The 17,728-nt window shown below is 38.4% G+C and overlaps 1 protein-coding gene across 1 annotated transcript in view; it reads right to left on the reverse strand.

Moving 5' to 3' along the window:
- The window catches only part of GALNT5 (polypeptide N-acetylgalactosaminyltransferase 5), a 49,155-nt gene that overhangs the window by 11,380 nt on the left and 20,047 nt on the right, over positions 1-17,728 (reverse strand). The window contains exons 4-8 of the mRNA XM_028509408.2: positions 15,725-15,860; positions 9,234-9,353; positions 7,530-7,647; positions 6,252-6,575; positions 1,567-1,647 (exon numbers count right to left, since the gene is read on the reverse strand). Coding sequence (XP_028365209.1) covers positions 1,567-1,647; positions 6,252-6,575; positions 7,530-7,647; positions 9,234-9,353; positions 15,725-15,860 — 779 coding nt within the window. The remainder of the gene's footprint in view (positions 1-1,566; positions 1,648-6,251; positions 6,576-7,529; positions 7,648-9,233; positions 9,354-15,724; positions 15,861-17,728) is intronic.

Genomic DNA, 17,728 nt, shown 5'->3' on the forward strand with positions numbered 1-17,728 from the left:
TAGGTAAGATGAAATATGGGGCTTGATGTTTCAATCCTAGGGTTTTATATCTTTTGCACTTTTTTTTTTGATATATGCTGTAGTCATGGGCTTGATATTAAGTCTCATTAATTCTGGCAAAAATAAGTTAATTTCCACCTTTTCTTTTTGTTAATTTACAAAAGGTAAAGTTCCTTTACCTTTTATTACTCAAACAAACCACAAGAAGCAGGAAGTGAAAAAAAAGTTACAAGACAAAAAGGGAGACGGGCATTTGGGGGAGGCAGGGGTTGCATAATTCATACCTTTTCCTCTTAGCATCCGCCTGAGAGACTCAGTGGTTATTGAGACCAGACTTTGGGTTTTCAGATAAAATACTGATTAATAAATCAGACCCAGAAAGTCACTAAGTGATGAGTCTTGAAGGATTGCATTATTTAATATTTTGTTTTCATATAATTTGGACTAATTGTTGTTTTTGTTTTACAATGTGTGAATTATTTCCTCTTTGAATCATTAATACACACAAGTTATTTCTTTTAGTTGATTTTGACACTTCTTTTTCATGTCTCCTTGTCTTTCCCAATTAAGAAAGAGTTCCCTTAGCTGCATGTTTACAATCCATAGCTGGATTATAGCCACAGAGATGACAAAAATGCGTTTTCTTCTAATAGCAGCTTAAGAGGTAGAGATGGGATGTGCTTGAAAATAAAAGCAGTATCTCTAAGTCAAATCAAAGCAGTAAGTTTCAGCAAGCCTATATTATCATCTTACAAATAATTTCTCTAACAAAGTCACGGACACTTTTGGGGGACTGACTTCTACTGATGAATGGATATTCTTGTGAGTTCTATTTGGCACCCAAACCAGAAACTGTCCCCACAGAACAAGAAGGGATAGGGACCACACGATGGAGAGGAAGGTGCCGTCTCCCGGAGCAGTGGAGTCCCTGCTCTCTTCTCCTTCTCCCAACCATTGTGCTTGAGTCTGTGGGAGTCTGCTGTAGGATTTCCCACCATGGGTCATGGATTTTGTGATTTACATTATTTTCTTAAGATATAAAATAATGGGGGCAGGGGATAGAAGTAGAGAATGAAATTGCTCCCTGAGATTAATTCTTTAAAAATATGTCCTGTCTTTTTTTATTACTTTATCTTTATATGTAATAGGTTATTTTTCACTTTTTTTGTTTCTGTTATAGTAGTGAACATTTGTGGAGCATTAAATGTTAGGTATTATTCTACATCCTTCAAAATATTGCCTAATTCAATCCTCACACTAGCTTTAGGGTAGGCACTCTTGTCACTGCCATTTAGCCAAGGTTTAAGAGACTTACACAATTAGCACTCTTTGCAAGCGATGGAGCCAGAAACTGTGTTCCTGGTGAGCTGACTTCAGTACCCACATCTTTACATTTAGTGGTGGAGCTTCTCATCACCACCCTCATGATTATATAAAAATTAACTATAGTTTCTATAGGAAAAAATAAATTTCTAGGGATCTGATGAATGTGTCACACCCTCCATCATCAACCACTCCAGTGTTATCAGCTGCACCTGTGGTGAGAGAGACCCCAGCTTGGCCTACCTCGCTGCCTCCGTCACAGTCTCCTAGGGTGGCTGTGGCATTCTCAATGGAAATGCATTTTCCCAAGGCCACGTTAATAAGCTGGGAAGCAAAATATAAGATGTACATTAAGAAAAAATATTTTAAATTAGAGCAAGACATTGAGAAAACACAGAATATACAACTACCATAGGGTTAAATGATAGTTAAGTTAATAGCTTAGCAGTACTTAGCACTATAAGATTTTAGTGGTTGCTATCTCTAACAGAGACATAATGTGATCTTGCTAAAGTACAGCTTCAATCTGTCAATTTAGGCCTGTGATTTAGCCACAGAGCCAACAAACAGAAGCTTTTAATTAACCCTTGCCTGCAATGCTGAATAGGGAATGAGCAAAAGGTATGGGAAGGAGTTATTTTCTTGACTCAAGTTTGGTGCATATATTAAAAGTCATTGCATATACTTACAATTTAATCAAACCAAGAGTCACAGGCTTTCTTGCCAGGCTGACCCCTCCAAGCTCTCTGACTGCTTAGGCAGTGAATCACAGATAAATTGAGTCCTTCAAGAACAGCAGATTTCCAGCTGATTCCCTGTCAGAATCTTCCTAATGACTCAGGCAAGCTACAATTGATTACAGGAAAGTCACGAAAGCTAATACAGAGCCAAGCTTAAAGGCAGTTCCTGGCAGGCCCCCAGATTTTTAATGGATTTGCAGGGTCAAATATGGAGGCAGCTTTCTATAAGTCACCATTTAACGCAGAAAAATGTTGATTATCTTGCTCCCTTTGACATCCTGGGCAGGGCTAATGAGATGGTGGGTCAATAGTGCAATTTAGACTTCTCCGATTTGTAGAAATGCTGTGTAGAAACATGTTTCTACTCTGGAAAGCCTGCTGACGTGGGAGGCAGTGAGGTGCTAGTTGCCAGGGACACTGTTAGTGTGCTTCCCAGTTCAAGGTGCCGAGCACAGAGCTTCCAACTCTGGGGTGCGCGTGACGCAGGCTGTGTAGCTCACAGAATTGCCAGCATTCTTAACCCGGTGCTCAGTGGGTTGTCCTCACTTTTACATGCATAGCTTAGCTGGCCAGAAAGTGAGGGGCACTTTCAGGATCCAGAAAAGACAGAGTTAAAAAAAAAAAAAAAACCTGAAAACTAAAAGCAAATGGAAAGACTGCAAATAATGTAAGTAAGGGACTGACATTTTAAGGACAGGAGAAAACTTGGCCATGGATAAGTCAGAGAGGTAGAATTGTGGTCTTCCATATACAGATGAAAAACCAGAGTAAGACCGTCAGTGGAGTGATGTCCTGGGAAAACAATTTACCCATTAAGGGAGTGAACAGAGAGGCACAGGGAGACCACAGGGAGGCTAGGCTCTGCCTGGGCTAAAATCTTACAGTGGCCTTCATTTGGGTTTGAGATGCACATTTATACTACTTGTATCGCATATGAACCCTGATAGAGCTCAAGACACAGAAACAACATAAAAATAGTACCGAGTCGGTTAGTTCTGGGGCGGCTGGAATACAAAAACCATTCTAGAAGGACAGGAACTCTGTCCGAAATCCTCAAAGAAAGCCCCATTCACACTTCAAAATGGCAAAAATGGAGAAAACCATCCACCATCAGTAAATGGGAGCAGTCATAATGCACAGGAGTCAACCACTGTGAACTGCAGAGAAGAGAGTTAACAGAGATGCACGAAGGTAGAATAATCCTGGAGATTAAAGAAAGGAAGTGCTTTCTCAACTGTTCTTTGGATCTTAACAGAGATAAATATGAACTCCTGTACTTGTGGATTGTTTAAAAAATATTCTGTCTTCGAGGGGGTTTGGAAAACTGGCTGCAATGCAACTGCACAGGTGGTTTTCCTCCCGAACTTCCCAGAGCCTTCAGTGCGTTCATGTTGCTGCTCTGAGAGGGAATTTCTACGAGTGGTTGCCAAATGTATTTGACCAAGGATTCCTATTTTTAGCAGCACAACTAATAACATTGCCCCGAACAGTATTTAAAAACCCCAGGTTCAACAGATTTCTTTGTATTTATTTTGTATAATTTCTTCCAACACTGAAAGGCATTAGAAGGTAAGCGAAATCTTTTCTATCTTTGCCCCCCCTTCCCCAGTTCACCTGAAGATCTGTTTCCCTTCCCTCTTATCCTCTTATCAGAGATTACTGGAGAAATTTCCTGGAGACACTGCTTTTCTTCATAACAAATAGTCCATAAATTGGTAATAAATTCTTATTGTGTATTCATTATGAATGACTTTTAAAATGGAGTCTTTATTTTATTTTTAGAGAATTGTACACATGACTTTGTGATAAACCATTTAAATCTCTTGTTTAAAACATCAGGTACTATATTAATTTTAAACTTTTCATTTTGAATTATTTTACTGCCTAATTTAGAAATGGGAGTTACTCCCACAGTTTATCACAGAATTGTTAAGCATTACGCTATAGGCCATTTGCTAAGAGTTTTATCCACTATAAATACACACTATTGGTGAGGGTATTTTATTTATGCCAAATATTTTCAGTTTAATAAGAAATGATTTGTTCTCATTTTTAAAAAATAACTTCACTGGATTTAATTCCTAAATATATAGGTTGAAAGAAGAGCAAATGTGAAGCAAGTAACAAAAAGTTGTGGAGTTCATTTTCTTGGAACTTTTTAAGATTGTCTATCCAAAACAATGGTCTAGTTAATCTTACTCTGTGTTGCTTGGAGAAAGGTCCTATTTTTTTTTTTTTTTTATGGTAATAATGCTCCCTACTGGTTGCTTCAGGAGGAAGCAAATGGCATCTTTGTTAAAATTTGTCTAAGAAAAGCAACAAATAGTGAGGAAAAATAGAAGAAAACAATTTGTTAAAATCATTTAAAATATTTTTCTTTTGCATTTGATATATAATAACTCCGGCATCAGCAGATGGCTGTTTCTTTAGGAGAGTTCTTCAAAAATTTTGTAGGCAGGCAAACCAGGCAGCCTGGCAGAGGAGGCAAAAGACAGTTTTTTAGTTCCCTCTTGTGGTTAAAGTTAAGTAATACTCTTGCTGAGATTTTGTGTTAGGACCAGAAAAATTACTATGGTAGCATTTTTTTTTTTTCTTTTCTGCTTAAGAGATAGAATTTAAAAATATATAAATTTATTTTACAGACATAAAAGTTTTAAAACAATTTTATTTATTTATTTTTAGAGAGAAGGTAAGGGAGGGAGAAGGAAAGGAAGAGAAACATCAATGTGAGATAGAAACTTCGATTGTTTGCTCCTCGTATGTGCCCCAAGCAGGGACCAAACCTACAACCCAGGCATGCACCCTGACCAGGAATCAAACTAGCAACCTTTTGCTCTGCAGCACAAAGCCCAATCAACTGAGCCACACATATCGTTTGAATAGCGTATAAATCCAGGTCATTTTTCCTAATGATTTCTCTAAGAGAAAACATCGTATTGAACCACCTCAAGTAGTGCTATTCTATTTTGACCTATAGAGATGGAAATTTTATAATATATTACATACAAACAAGTCATATGTACCCATTTGTCAGTTGAATTTTATAAAATCAGAACAAATTTTCATACTAGTTTCCTCTCTTTCAAATTCTTCCAGGATCTCCCTGTACCAACCAGGAGAATGGCTTTACTAAGTCCTTGTCATCAGGAAATTTGTTAGGAAGAGAGTGGTTGGATTGCAAAATCTACTTTCTAGGAAGAACTGGAAAAAGTTGGCTTTGTTTTCTCTCTTCCTTGATTTTTTCTTAGCTTTGTACTCTATCCAACCTATCTAGCTTGGTTTCTTCCCTTCAGTACATTACATTGTGCCTTGGAATTTTCTTTGCTATTGTCTAACAATTTTTTATTTTCAACCCATGTTGGAAACCTATCAAACTCTGATTAAATCATGTCATCCCATTACTTAACCCTACTCAATAACTTACCATTACATTCAGAAGAAAAGGAAGGGAGGGAGGGAGGGAGGGAGGAAGGAAGGAAGGAAGGAAGGAAGGAAGGAAGGAAGAAAGGAAGGAAGGAAGGAAGGAAGAATTCTTACTCTGCCTACAAAGGCCTAAATAATCTGACTCCGTCCTGCCTCTTCAATTTCACCAGGTGCCATTCTTCCCTCCTTCACACCCTGACAACAACATTCGTCTTTTCCCAGTCCTTGAATGCCTCAGACAGTCACCTGTCTTAGAGTTTCTGCACAAGGGTACCCTCTGCCTGGGGCTCTCTTTAGAGCTTGGCTGACAGTTGGCCTTTCAGGCCCAGCCTTCAATGCCTCCTCAGAGCTGACCACTCTAACTTAGAAGAATTTTCATTTGTTTCTGGTTCCCTAAATGAGAGCTATTATATTTATTTATACTTCATTTTCTTGTTTGTTTATAATCTTTTTCTCTTCTCAACTTGAAGCTCCACAAAGAAGAGGTCAAGCCTACATTATTCATCTCCTTATTACCCAGTTTTGAAATATTGCTTTGTTTATTGATACTCAATAGATATTTGCTGAATTAATCATCAACATGGCTGCCTGGAAGCCTTCCTCAACTTTCCCTTTATTTACTCCTCACCTCTGCTTTGTCTCATCTGTATTCGTACTTGCTATTTATTCATAATCTACTAATATTATTCTTTCCTACACATTTTCAAAAGTGTTTTGGCACTTTATTTGTATGGAGTCAGACTTTAAATTGCTGCTTGAACTTACCACACCACAAGCCCTCACAATGGGAGCCTTCAAGTCAGGAAAAACATTTTCCAAGTACCATTTGAAACTTTTGCACTTTAGTTTCTGTCGAAGTTCTCGTTGCTGAGTGAGGTTTCCAACATCAAGGCCTTGGTCTATGAGGTGATCCCCATGGCCGTAGAACAGCTCCTTGTACTCATCAAGCCAGACCTCAGCCACTCGCACCAAGTTGCGTTCCACTGTCTTCATCCGGTCTTTGGGGAAGGAATACGGATTGTCATTTCGGAATATGTGGCCCACTCTGGAGCAGGGAACGATCTCAATTTCACCACCACACATCCATACCTGGAACAGTTTAATGATAAGCATCAATTACCAAGTTATTGTCCACAAATTAAGGACAATTAATGACAAGAAACCTCCTGACGACTCCCCTCCTCTACCTTGTGTGAAGTAGTTGTCTCACCTTCTAAAATCTTCAATAGAAAATTAAACTCAACAAATGTATTGACTTCTGTATATTGCTGTGGACCATTTTAGGATTAGTTAAATATACTTTTTTCCTTCCCTGCAATGTAGATTTCTTTTTCCTAAAGAAATCCTCACAGAATCTCAAAATGTAAAATGAGTTCCTGCTTTAGTTGAATCAGGGAAAGGAGTATATATTTATGTTTTTTGAAAAACACAACTCGAAAACCATTCTTTTTGTTCAGGAGTTCAACGTAATATCATTTTTTACTATTTATCACCCCACTCCCTAGGAAAACAGTTGCTTTTTGGATGCTCTTTACTAAGGCTGTTTCCATGGCTTTCTTAGATATCAATCAATGGTTACATAATTACCCAGAGTTGTCTGATATGTCCAAAGTTGCTGCACTGTGGCCTTTGGTGGCATGCCCTAGGGTCACTTTTTGTACTTCTGTCACTTGTGCTCTCCAAGATGAGCCATCAATGAATGATTTAATTACTTCTAATGTATTAGAAAAATTTTATAGAAGAGTTATTTTATATTAAGTATGAATCCTACAGCATTTACACTGAATGGCAGACAATTATTTCCCTCATATTCAGATGCAGAAACAGTGCTGGGAAATATTAGGAAACTTTCATACATTTCATGCGTGCTATTGATTCTTCCAAATTCAATCTTGGATATGAAAATATTAATCTAGAGGCCCTAAAATTTCTGTGAAATTTCCTTCCAGGGGCAATAACATATCTGATTGTATTAGTAAAAAGAAACCATAAAAATGATAAACTCTTAATTGGAAAGAGAATTTGAGAAACCCTTTGTAATACCTTGAATGACAGCTCCATATTTTCTCCACCCCAAACATCAAGTCCAGGGTCATATGTTCCAAGCTCAAAAAAGTAATTTTTATCGATAGAAAATAATCCGCCTGCCATGACAGGGCACCTACAAAAAGAAAAGTTTGTTTTTTCACACTTGCATGTCATAGGAGCTTGACTGTTAGCATAGATCCTCTGTACAGTTGTGATGGACTTAGGGGGCATTTCAGAATGGCTACCACATGTGAGGTCTCGGAATGGAGTCACAAACAGCACCTAAGGATCGAGTTCCCTGGTTCATGCTGGTACAGCTTAATTAGAGTCAGCAAAGGTGGGGCGTGGAACTCGGATTGTCTGTATTCCAGATTATTCCAAATACATTCTCTTCCTAACATCATGTGGAGTATAATCTGAACTCTGACACTACACTGACCCTCAAAATGGGAGTCTGAAAAAGGCAAAGAAATTCTTTAGGAGCAGGATCAGAGCAAGAGCATTAAATTCAGGCAGATCACACCTAGTTATGAATCCCACTTTCTTCTGTTACTCTCCATACATCCCTGGAAAAATTTCTTTACTCTTTTAAGTCTTAATTTTCTCATTTCTATGATGGGAATGCTACCACCTCTCTTCTACAGTTATAGACTGGGTTAAACACATAGAGCTTGATGAATATAGTACTCCTTTTTCCCTGGCTAGGAATGTCAGTCCTGAAAGCACACACCTGACAAGGCATGCATGTGTTGTGTTAAGGATTAAGCTCAGGGAAAGCATGCTGCAATGCATGGACTGGTCCTGGACTTTCTCTTGGAACTTGCTGCCTGCAGTCTACATAGGTTTTCTCTTCAACAGGGAAAGCTCCGGGCTCCCACCACACAACCTGAGGCTGACTGCCTGCTTGTCCCCAGGACTCCTTGGGGGAAGTGTCAGGAAGCCTCCATTTTGGCTTCAGGTATAAGTTGTGTTCTTCAATCCAGCTTTTCCAGCTATAAAACCCCAATTTTAATTCATATCCAGCTTCTCTGTCTATTTACTAATTCATTCACAGGAGTCGGCACCTGTCCCATGGAAAGGGTAAGGCTAGACTAAAAAGAAAAAAATCCTAACAGTAGCCATTACTATTATAATGATACTTCTATTGCTATTATTTACTCTTTTAATTTTTACTCATGTTGACTTTAATATTATGTATATTTATGTAGCATTTATGCAGCATACTCAACTAGCTTAACGTTCTTTTAGGTTGTAAATTCCAGAGAACAAAAATCATGTTCATGAATTTCTCTACATTCAGGGCTGACTAGGGTGCAATTGACCATTTAAAAAATGAGCTTTGGTAGTGGGAAATTAATTTCTCAGGAAAATTTTGTTTACTTTTGGTAATCTATTGGCTACAACTGCAAATCCTTTTTTATTGATTGATTTTAGAGAGAGAGAAAGTGAAAGAATGAGAGAGAGAAACATCAGTTTGTTGTCTTACTTGTTTATGCATTCACTGGTTGATTTTTGTGTGCCCCCTGACCAGGGATCGAACTCACAACCTTGGCATATTGGGATGATGCTTTAACCAATAAAGCTACTTGGCCAGGACTACAAATGTAAATTCTCAATGTCCTATAGAATGACAGGACATGCTTCTTTTGTGAAATGGCTTCCTATACCTTTAGAAAAAGACACATGACAGCTTTTTAATCTTAAATTTCACACACTTACCTTATTATATCAGTTTCTTTGATCTTGTTTTTTGCAACAACGTCTGGAGGAATTGTTCTCCAACCAAAGTTCATGGGCCACACAAAGATGCCTCTTTGAAAGTTGTCCACTGTCATGTAACTAGTCCAGGGGAAAACCAAAAGCGCTACTTTAGATCATACATGTACACTTAATCGACCTGACACCATGTCTTGTGTAATGAATAAAATAAGTGTTTCTGTGGATGATTTTAGATCATTACAAACTTTCTTTTTTTTTTTTTTTTGGCTTTTTTTTTTTTATTTCAATCATTGTTCAAGTACAGTTTTCTCCCACCTAGTCCCGTTCCAGCCCCTCCACCCAACCCTCCCCCCTTCCCCCATTACTCCCCACCCCTGGTTTTTGTCCATGTGTCCTCCAAATTTGTTCCTGTAATCCCTACCCATTCCCCCCTGAAATTCCCTCTTCTCTCCCCTCTGGCCACTGTCAGACTATCCCCTATTTCAGTGTCTTTGGTTATATTTTGCTAGTTTTTTGTTTTGTTTTGTTTTGTTGTTTAGATTCCTGTTAAAGGTGATATCATGTGGTATTTGTCTTTCACTGCCTGGCTTGTTTCACTTAGCATAATGCTTTCCAGCTCCATCCATGCTGTTGCAAAGGGTATGAGCTCGTTCTTTCTTTCTGCTGCATAGAATTCCATTGTGTAAATGTACCATAGTTTTTTGATCCATTCATTTACTGATGGGCATCTAGGTTGCTTCCAGCACCTAGCTATTGTAAATTGTGCTGCTATGAACATCGGGGTGCAAAGGTTCTTTTGTATTGGTGTTTTAGTGTTCTTAGGATAGAGTCCCAGCAATGGAATTGCTGGGCCAAAAGGCAGATCCATTTTTAGTTTTCTGAGGAAGTTCCAAACTGCTTTCCATAATGGTTGTACCAGTCTGCAGTCCCACCGACAGTGCACTAGGGACCCCCTTTTTCCACATCCTCTCCAACACTTGTTGTTTGTTGCTTTGTTTATGATGGCCATTCTGACTGGTGTGAAGTGGTATCTCATTGTGGTTTTAATCTGCATCTCTCTGATGGCTAGCGATATTGAGCATCGCTTCATGTGTCTTTGGATTTTCTGTATGTCCTCCTTGGAGAAGTGTCTGTTCAAGTCCTTTGCCCATTTTTTTATTGGGTTACTTGTCTTCTTAGAGTGGAGTCGTGTAAGTTCTTTATATATTTTGGAGATTAAACCCTTGTCTGAGGTATCATTAGCAAATATGTTTTCCCATACAGTTGGTTCTCTTTTTATTTTGATACTGTTTTCCTTAGCTGTGCAAAAGCTTTTAATTTTGATGAGGTCCCATTTGTTTATTCTTTCCTTTATGTCCCTTGCTCTAGGAGACAAGTCAGTAAAAAAGTTTCTGCATGAAATATCTGAGATTTTCCTACGTACGTTCTCTTCTAGGACTTTAATGGCGTCACGCTTTATATTTAAGTCTTTTATCCACCTTGAATCTATTTTTGTATAAGGTGTAAGTTGGTGCTCGAGTTTCATTTTTTTGCACGTAGCTGTCCAGTTCTCCCAACACCATTTCTTGAAGAGGCTATTTTTATTCCATTTTATGTTGCTGCTTCCTTTGTCAAATATTAATTGACCGTAGAGGCTTGGGTTTATTTCTGGGCTCTCTGTTCTGTTCCATTGGTCTATGTGCCTGTTTTTATGCCAGTACAAGGCTGTTTTGATTACAGTGGCCTTGTAGTATAGTTTAGTGTCAGGTATTGTGATTCCTCCTACTTTACTCTTCTTTCTCAAAATTGCAGCAGCTATTCGGGGTCGTTTATGGTTCCATATAAATTGTTGAAGTGTTTGTTCTATGTCTGTGAAATATGCCATTGGTACTTTAATAGGTATTGCATTGAATGTGTAAATTGCTTTTGGTAGTATGGACATTTTAATGATATTAATTCTTCCAATCCATGAACACGGTATATGTTTCCATTTGTTTGTGTCTTCCTTGATTTCTCTCCTCAGTGTTATGTAGTTTTCTGAATACAGGTCTTTTACCTCTTTGGTTAGGTTTATTCCTAGGTATTTTATTTTCCTTTTTGCTATTTCAAATGGGATTTTTTTCTTGATTTCTGCTTCTGCTGTTTCATTGTTGGTGTACAGAAATGCCTTTGATTTCTGGATATTGACTTTGTATCCCGCTGTTTTACCAAATTCATTTATTAGGTCAAGCAGTTTTTTGGTGGAGTCTATAGGATTTTCTATGTACACTATCATGTCATCTGCAAACAGTGACAGTTTTGTTTCCTCCTTTCCGATTTGGATTCCTTTTATTTCTTTTTCTTGTCTGATTGCTGTGGCTAGAACCTCCAGTACTATATTGAATAGAAGTGGTGAAAGTGGACATCCTTGTCTTGTTCCTGTTCTTAGTGGAAAAGATTTTAATTTTTGCCCATTGAGTATAATGTTGGCTGTAGGTTTCTCATATATGGCCTTTATTATGTTGAGGAATGCTCCCTCTATTCCCACTTTACTGAGTGTTTTTATCATAAATGGGTGCTGTACCTTATCAAATGCTTTTTCTGCATCTATCGATATGATCATGTGGTTTTTGTCTTTGCTTTTGTTTATGTGATGTATTACATTTACTGATTTGCGTATATTGTACCATCCTTGCATACCTGGAATGAATCCAACTTGGTCATGGTGTATGATCTTCTTAATGTACTGTTGGATGCGGTTTGCCAGTATCTTGTTGAGGATTTTAGCGTCAATGTTCATCAGCGATATTGGCCTGTAGTTTTCTTTCTTTGTTGTGTCTTTATCTGGTTTTGGGATTAAGATGATGTTGGCCTCATAAAAAGAGTTTGGTAGTCTTCCATCTTTTTGGATTTTTTGAAATAGTCTGTGAAGGATAGGTGTTAGTTCTTCCTTAAATGCTTTGTAGAATTCTCCTGTGAAACCATCTGGTCCAGGGCTTTTGTGTGTTGGGAGTTTTTGGATTACTGCTTCAATTTCTTTTGCTGTTATTGGTTTGTTCAGGCTTTCTACTTCCATTTTATTGAGTTTTGGAAGGTTATATTTTTCTAGAAATTTGTCCATTTCATCTAGGTTTTCAAATTTCTTGGCATACAGCTCTTTGTAGTAATTTGTTACAATCCTTTGTATTTCTGTGGTATCTGTTGTAATCTCTCCTTTTTCATTTCTGATTGTGTTTATTTGGGTTTTCTCTCTTTTTTTCTTGATGAGTCTGCTTAAAGGCTTGTCAATTTTGTTTATCTTTTCAAAGAACCAACTCTTGGATTCATTGATCTTTAGAATTGTGCTTTTAGTCTCTATGTCATTTAATTCTGCTCTGATCTTGGTTATTTCCTTCCTTCTGCTTGCTCTAGGCTGTCTTTGTTGTCGTTCCTCGAGTTCTTGTAGACGTGGGGTTAGGTTGTTTGTTTGAAATGTTTCTAACTTTTTTAGGTGGGCCTGTATCGCTATGATCTTCCCTCTCAGGACTGCCTTGGCTGTGTCCCATAAGTTTTGGGTTGTTGTGAGTTCGTTTTCATTTGTTTCCAAAAACCGTTTGATTTCTTCCCTAATATCATTCTTGACCCATTCATTGTTTAATAGCATGCTGTTTAATCTCCATGAATTTGAGTGTTTTGGGTTTTCTTCCTTGGGGTTGGTTTCTAGTTTCAGTCCCTTGTGATCCGAGAAATTGCTTGGTATGATTTCAATTTTTTTGAAATTGTTGAGGCTTGTTTTGTGTCCTATCGTGTGGTCAATCTTTGAAAATGTTCCATGTACATTTGAAAAAAATGTGTATTTAGCTTCTTTGGGATGGAGGGTTCTGTAAATATCAGTAAAGCCCAGTTCGTCTAGGGTATTGTTCAATGCCACAATATCTTTGTTGATGTTTTGTTTGGAAGATCTGTCCATTTTTGATAGAGGGGTGTTAAAATCCCCCACAATAATTGTGTTGCTGTCCATATCTTTCTTGAAGTCCTCTAAGATTTTCTTTATGTATTTAGGTGCTCCTATGTTGGGTGCATATATATTTACTATGTTTATGTCTTCTTGGTGAATTCTTCCCTTGAGTATTATGAAATGACCTTCTGGGTCTCTCTTTATGGATCTTCTTTGGAAGTCTATTTTGTCAGATATGAGTATTGCTACCCCGGCTTTTTTCTCCTGTCCATTTGCTTGGAAAATTTGTTTCCAGCCCTTCACTTTCAACCTGTGCAGATCTTTTATCCTGAGGTGGGTCTCTTGTAGACAGCATATGTGTGGGTCATGTTTTCTTATCCAATCAGCTATTCTATGTCTTTTGATTGGAGCGTTTAGTCCATTTACGTTTAAGGTTATTATTGATAGGTACTTATTCATTGCCTTTTATGTACGTGTGATCCTCTCTCACTCTCTCTTTTCCTTTCTTTCCTTAAAGCAGTCCCTTCAGCATCTCTTGCAGAGCTGGTTTAGTGGAGGTGTATTCTTTTAGACTTCTTTTGTCTGAGAAGCTTCTTATTTGGCCTTCTATCTTAATTGAGAGCCTTGTTGGGTAAAGTAGTCGTGGTTGCAGGCCTCTGGTTCTCATTACTTGGATTATTTCTTGCCATTCTCTTCTGGCTTGGAGTGTTTCCATTGAGAAGTCAGCTGTTAGCCTTATTGGGGCCCCCTTGTATGTTACTTCCTTCTTCTCCCTTGCTGCCTTTAAGATTCTCTCTTTGTCTTGAAATTTTGCCATTTTAATTATGATGTGTCTTGAGGTGGGCCTCCTTGGGTTCCTCTTGATTGGGACTCTCTGTGTTTCCTGTATTTGTGTGACTTTTTGTCTCATCAAATTAGGGAAGTTTTCCATCATCACTTGTTCAACTAGGTTTTCTATCCCTTGTTCTTCTTCTTCTCCTTCTGGTATCCCTATTATACGGATATTATTACGTTTCATATTGTCTTGCATTTCTCTTAATCCCTCTTCATTCTTTCTGAGCCTCTTTTCCCTTTCTTGCTCTTTCTGGGTGTTTTCTTCTATTTTGTCCTCTAGCTCACTGGTCCGATCTTCTGCTTCATCGATCCTGCTTTTCATTCCTTCTACTGTGTTCTTCATTTCAGAGATTGTATTCTTCATTTCCTCTTGGCCCTTGTTGAGAGTTTCTATTTTCTTTTTTATGCTGATGTAGTTTTCATTGAGTTCATTGTAGCTTCCCTGTAGTTTCTCATAGCTCATTGTGAGCTCATTGAGCTTCCTGACAATCACTGCTTTGAATTCAATATCTGATAGTTGAATTGCCTCTGTTTCATTTAGCATTCTTTTTGAGGCTTCCTCCTTTCCTTTCATTTGGGGAGTATTTCTTTGTCTTCCCATTGTTTGTGAGACTCTTCTTGTTCACCTCAGCTTCTTATATTGATCTGTTCTGGCTCCCTCGGTTTATGATGTGAACTTCTTTAGTAGAGTAGCAGTGAGTTTCAGTGGTGCTGTTTCCTTGACCCCCCAAGCTCGCTGGTCTTGGGCTGTTGTTTAAGTTGGCTTTGTGTTTGCCTTTGGGTTTTGATTGTTGTTGAGTCTTTCTTTGGTGGTTCCTTCCCGCCAGCTGGTTAAATGTGGGTCACTCTGTCCACCACCTTCTGTATTTTGTTGTGCTGGTGAGGGCAGGTTGTGTTGAGGCTGGTTCTTCTGTGTGTACAAGGTTTAAAGAAATCTTGTTCAGTTGTTTGTATTGGGTACTGTCTCTACTGTTTAGTTGTATTTCCAGATAAGCCCTGGATTGAGGTTTGTGTGGTTACTACTCCCTCCTTCACCTTCTTCTGCTGTTATCTGTTAGTGGTTCCTTAGTTGTTGGGTTTCCTCTTCCAGTGGGTATCCTGGTGTTCACCTCCTCCACCTATTCTCGATGCAGCACTCCGCCTAGGATCTGTTCTTTGTTCTTTCGGTTCTGCCACAATCCTTGGTCCTCCGTTCTCAAAAATGCTGAAATATGCTGGTCGCTTGCCTTTGTACTCCAAAGATCCATCAGGACTCTCTCCCCTGAGCAGAGGAAAGCCAAATCTGCTCCTTCCTACTCCGACGCCATCTTAGATTCCTCCAGATCATTACAAACTTTCAAAAGCCATTTCAAGAAAATTTTAAGTACAATTTACTTTAGTGACCAATTGGCTAACTTGATTATTTTTAACTTAAATAATATTATAGCCATTTTGAGGGAAAAACCCCCAATGTACAGGCATGATTTTTTTTACCACAAAAAATCTAATCTTAAGAAAAATAAATATTTTTCAGTTCAGTTGAATAGAAAGAGGAAATGACTGGACAATGGTGTTTAGAGTTATGAATTTATGATAATCAAATAATCAGATTTGCCCACTTTGATCCTAAGATATATACTATGTATTTCCATTTATTTAAATTGATACACTGTATATTTCTTAGATTTGCAAAAATGCACGCATGAGGAGTATGACCAGTACTTTCTGTTGTTGTTGGCTAAAGACCCACTTAGAAGTATCTTGTAGAACATGACAATATTACCTCATATCCTTATCATTGATGACTTCAATTACTGGACAGGCTACTTTCTTTCTACTTAAATAAACTCTTTCCAGAAGAGGTTCCAACCAACCAATGTTACATTCCACGTGAGAATCTAAGAATGTCAACACATCACCTAAAGAGCCAGAAAAAAAAAAATCCATTTGAAAATGTGATATCAGGTCTTAGATATTGTTTCCGAAGTGTGGTTGCAAAGGCATTAATCTTTTCTTCTCACTGAATTCCTTATTCCTATAATTTCATTTTATAGTGAAATAACAGAAATTTTGTTTCTTATAGTCGTGTGGGGCAAGTACCATTTTTGCTTGGAAAAATTGCTCAGCCACTTAGAATGGGTAGCCAGGACTCTGCAGGGGATACTCAGCATTAGAGCTGGTTGCTTACGTCCTTTCTAAGGAGATGTGTCCCACTAACTCTGGGAGTGGAGACCTGGGACTTTGTTTTTCAGAACAACAGAAGTTTGAGATTCCAAGTGTGACTATAGGAATGATAAAAAGGAAAAACTGTTCCACATAATAGGGGTACAAATAAGTTGAAGTGGAAGAACCAGGAGGACTAGGAGGTAGTGTTCAAAAGGTTCTAGGGAAGGGAGGAGGACTGGGGAGTTGTTTAGTGGCTACAGAGCCTGAGTTTTGGAAGATGAAGAGAGTTCTGGAGATTGGTTGCACAACAGTGTGAACACGCTTCACAGTACAGAACAATGATACACTTAAACATAGTTAAGATGGTAACTTTTATGTTATGTATATTTTATCATAATTTAAAAAGAGTTGCAAGAGAAAACAATCTTAGAGGCCAGAAATATTTATTAAGATTTATTTTTTTAAAATTGGTTGTGTGAAGCAACACACCTTCTCTTCTCTGAAAATCTCAGCAGCATCTAAATTGTTACAAATGGAGTGTGTGTGTGCATATGAGTGTGCGTGTGTGAATGTTAACAACAGGATAAATCTGGCTCCTGGCCAGAATCCTACTTTAATCTTTGTGGCTCTACCACAGGCAATGACAAAGGCTTTACCCAGTAGACATCATGAAGGAAGCCACCCTCCCCAGGCCAGACTTGGAGCACAGCTGGTCACGACAGTGTCTGAAGGGAACTGCAGTCCAGGACTCGGGCCTTCCCTCTCCCTCAGCTGGACACACTTTTATGCATATCTACCTTCTCAGGCTGGGTTTTTCCATTTGGAGGCCTCTCTCTCAGACCAATATCTCTGCCCCACCTTATGGGAGGTGGATGGATCTTGAAGACATTTTTCTGCATTCTGACTCACTATTCAGTACTCATCCCCTCCCAGCCCTTCCCCTTCTCTCCCACCCTGCCCCCCACTCCAGGGCTGTAAAATAGAAGGGAACTTTTATTCTGGACTCCTGGCTCAGTGAGATTACCATCTGCTCTTTTCCACCGACTTAGCACTGTTGCACGGGGAAAAAATGGAACACTGAGGGAGGCAGCCAGTGCTTTCTTCTCATTTAGCTTCTTTCCTTACACAATTGCAGTGAGTGATTAAAGGCTTGACTCTACTTTCCTGTTGGATTATTGCAGATAATTGATCACTCTGACATCTGGCTGCTCTTCTCTGCTCTTGCAAACCTATAATAACATCATTTATCATCTATTAAGTGCTTACTTTATGCCAGGCACTGTTCTAACCATTATATATTGTTACCCTATTTAATCCTCACAATAAACCTGAAGTGTAGGTTTAATTTTTATTCCCATTTAAGAGAGAAGAAAACTGAGGAACAAGGAACCTAGGTAACCTTTTCAAGGTTGCACAGCAAAGTAGCAGCATAATATTAGAAAGTAGTTCATTCCATAGCCTGAGTTAAAAAAAAATGGCACAATAAAGCAGAACTTTGAGTACAGGAAGACTTAAAGTAAATGCAGGAGACAGTAGTGGGCAAAGAACAAGATGAAAATAGATATCTGGGTGATGGATCTTTATCCACTAAAATCTATAAGCTACCTCTCAAGCTACCACT

The sequence above is a fragment of the Phyllostomus discolor genome, chromosome 4, assembly GCF_004126475.2.
Source record: "Phyllostomus discolor isolate MPI-MPIP mPhyDis1 chromosome 4, mPhyDis1.pri.v3, whole genome shotgun sequence".
Classification (NCBI taxonomy): Eukaryota; Metazoa; Chordata; class Mammalia; order Chiroptera; family Phyllostomidae; genus Phyllostomus; species Phyllostomus discolor.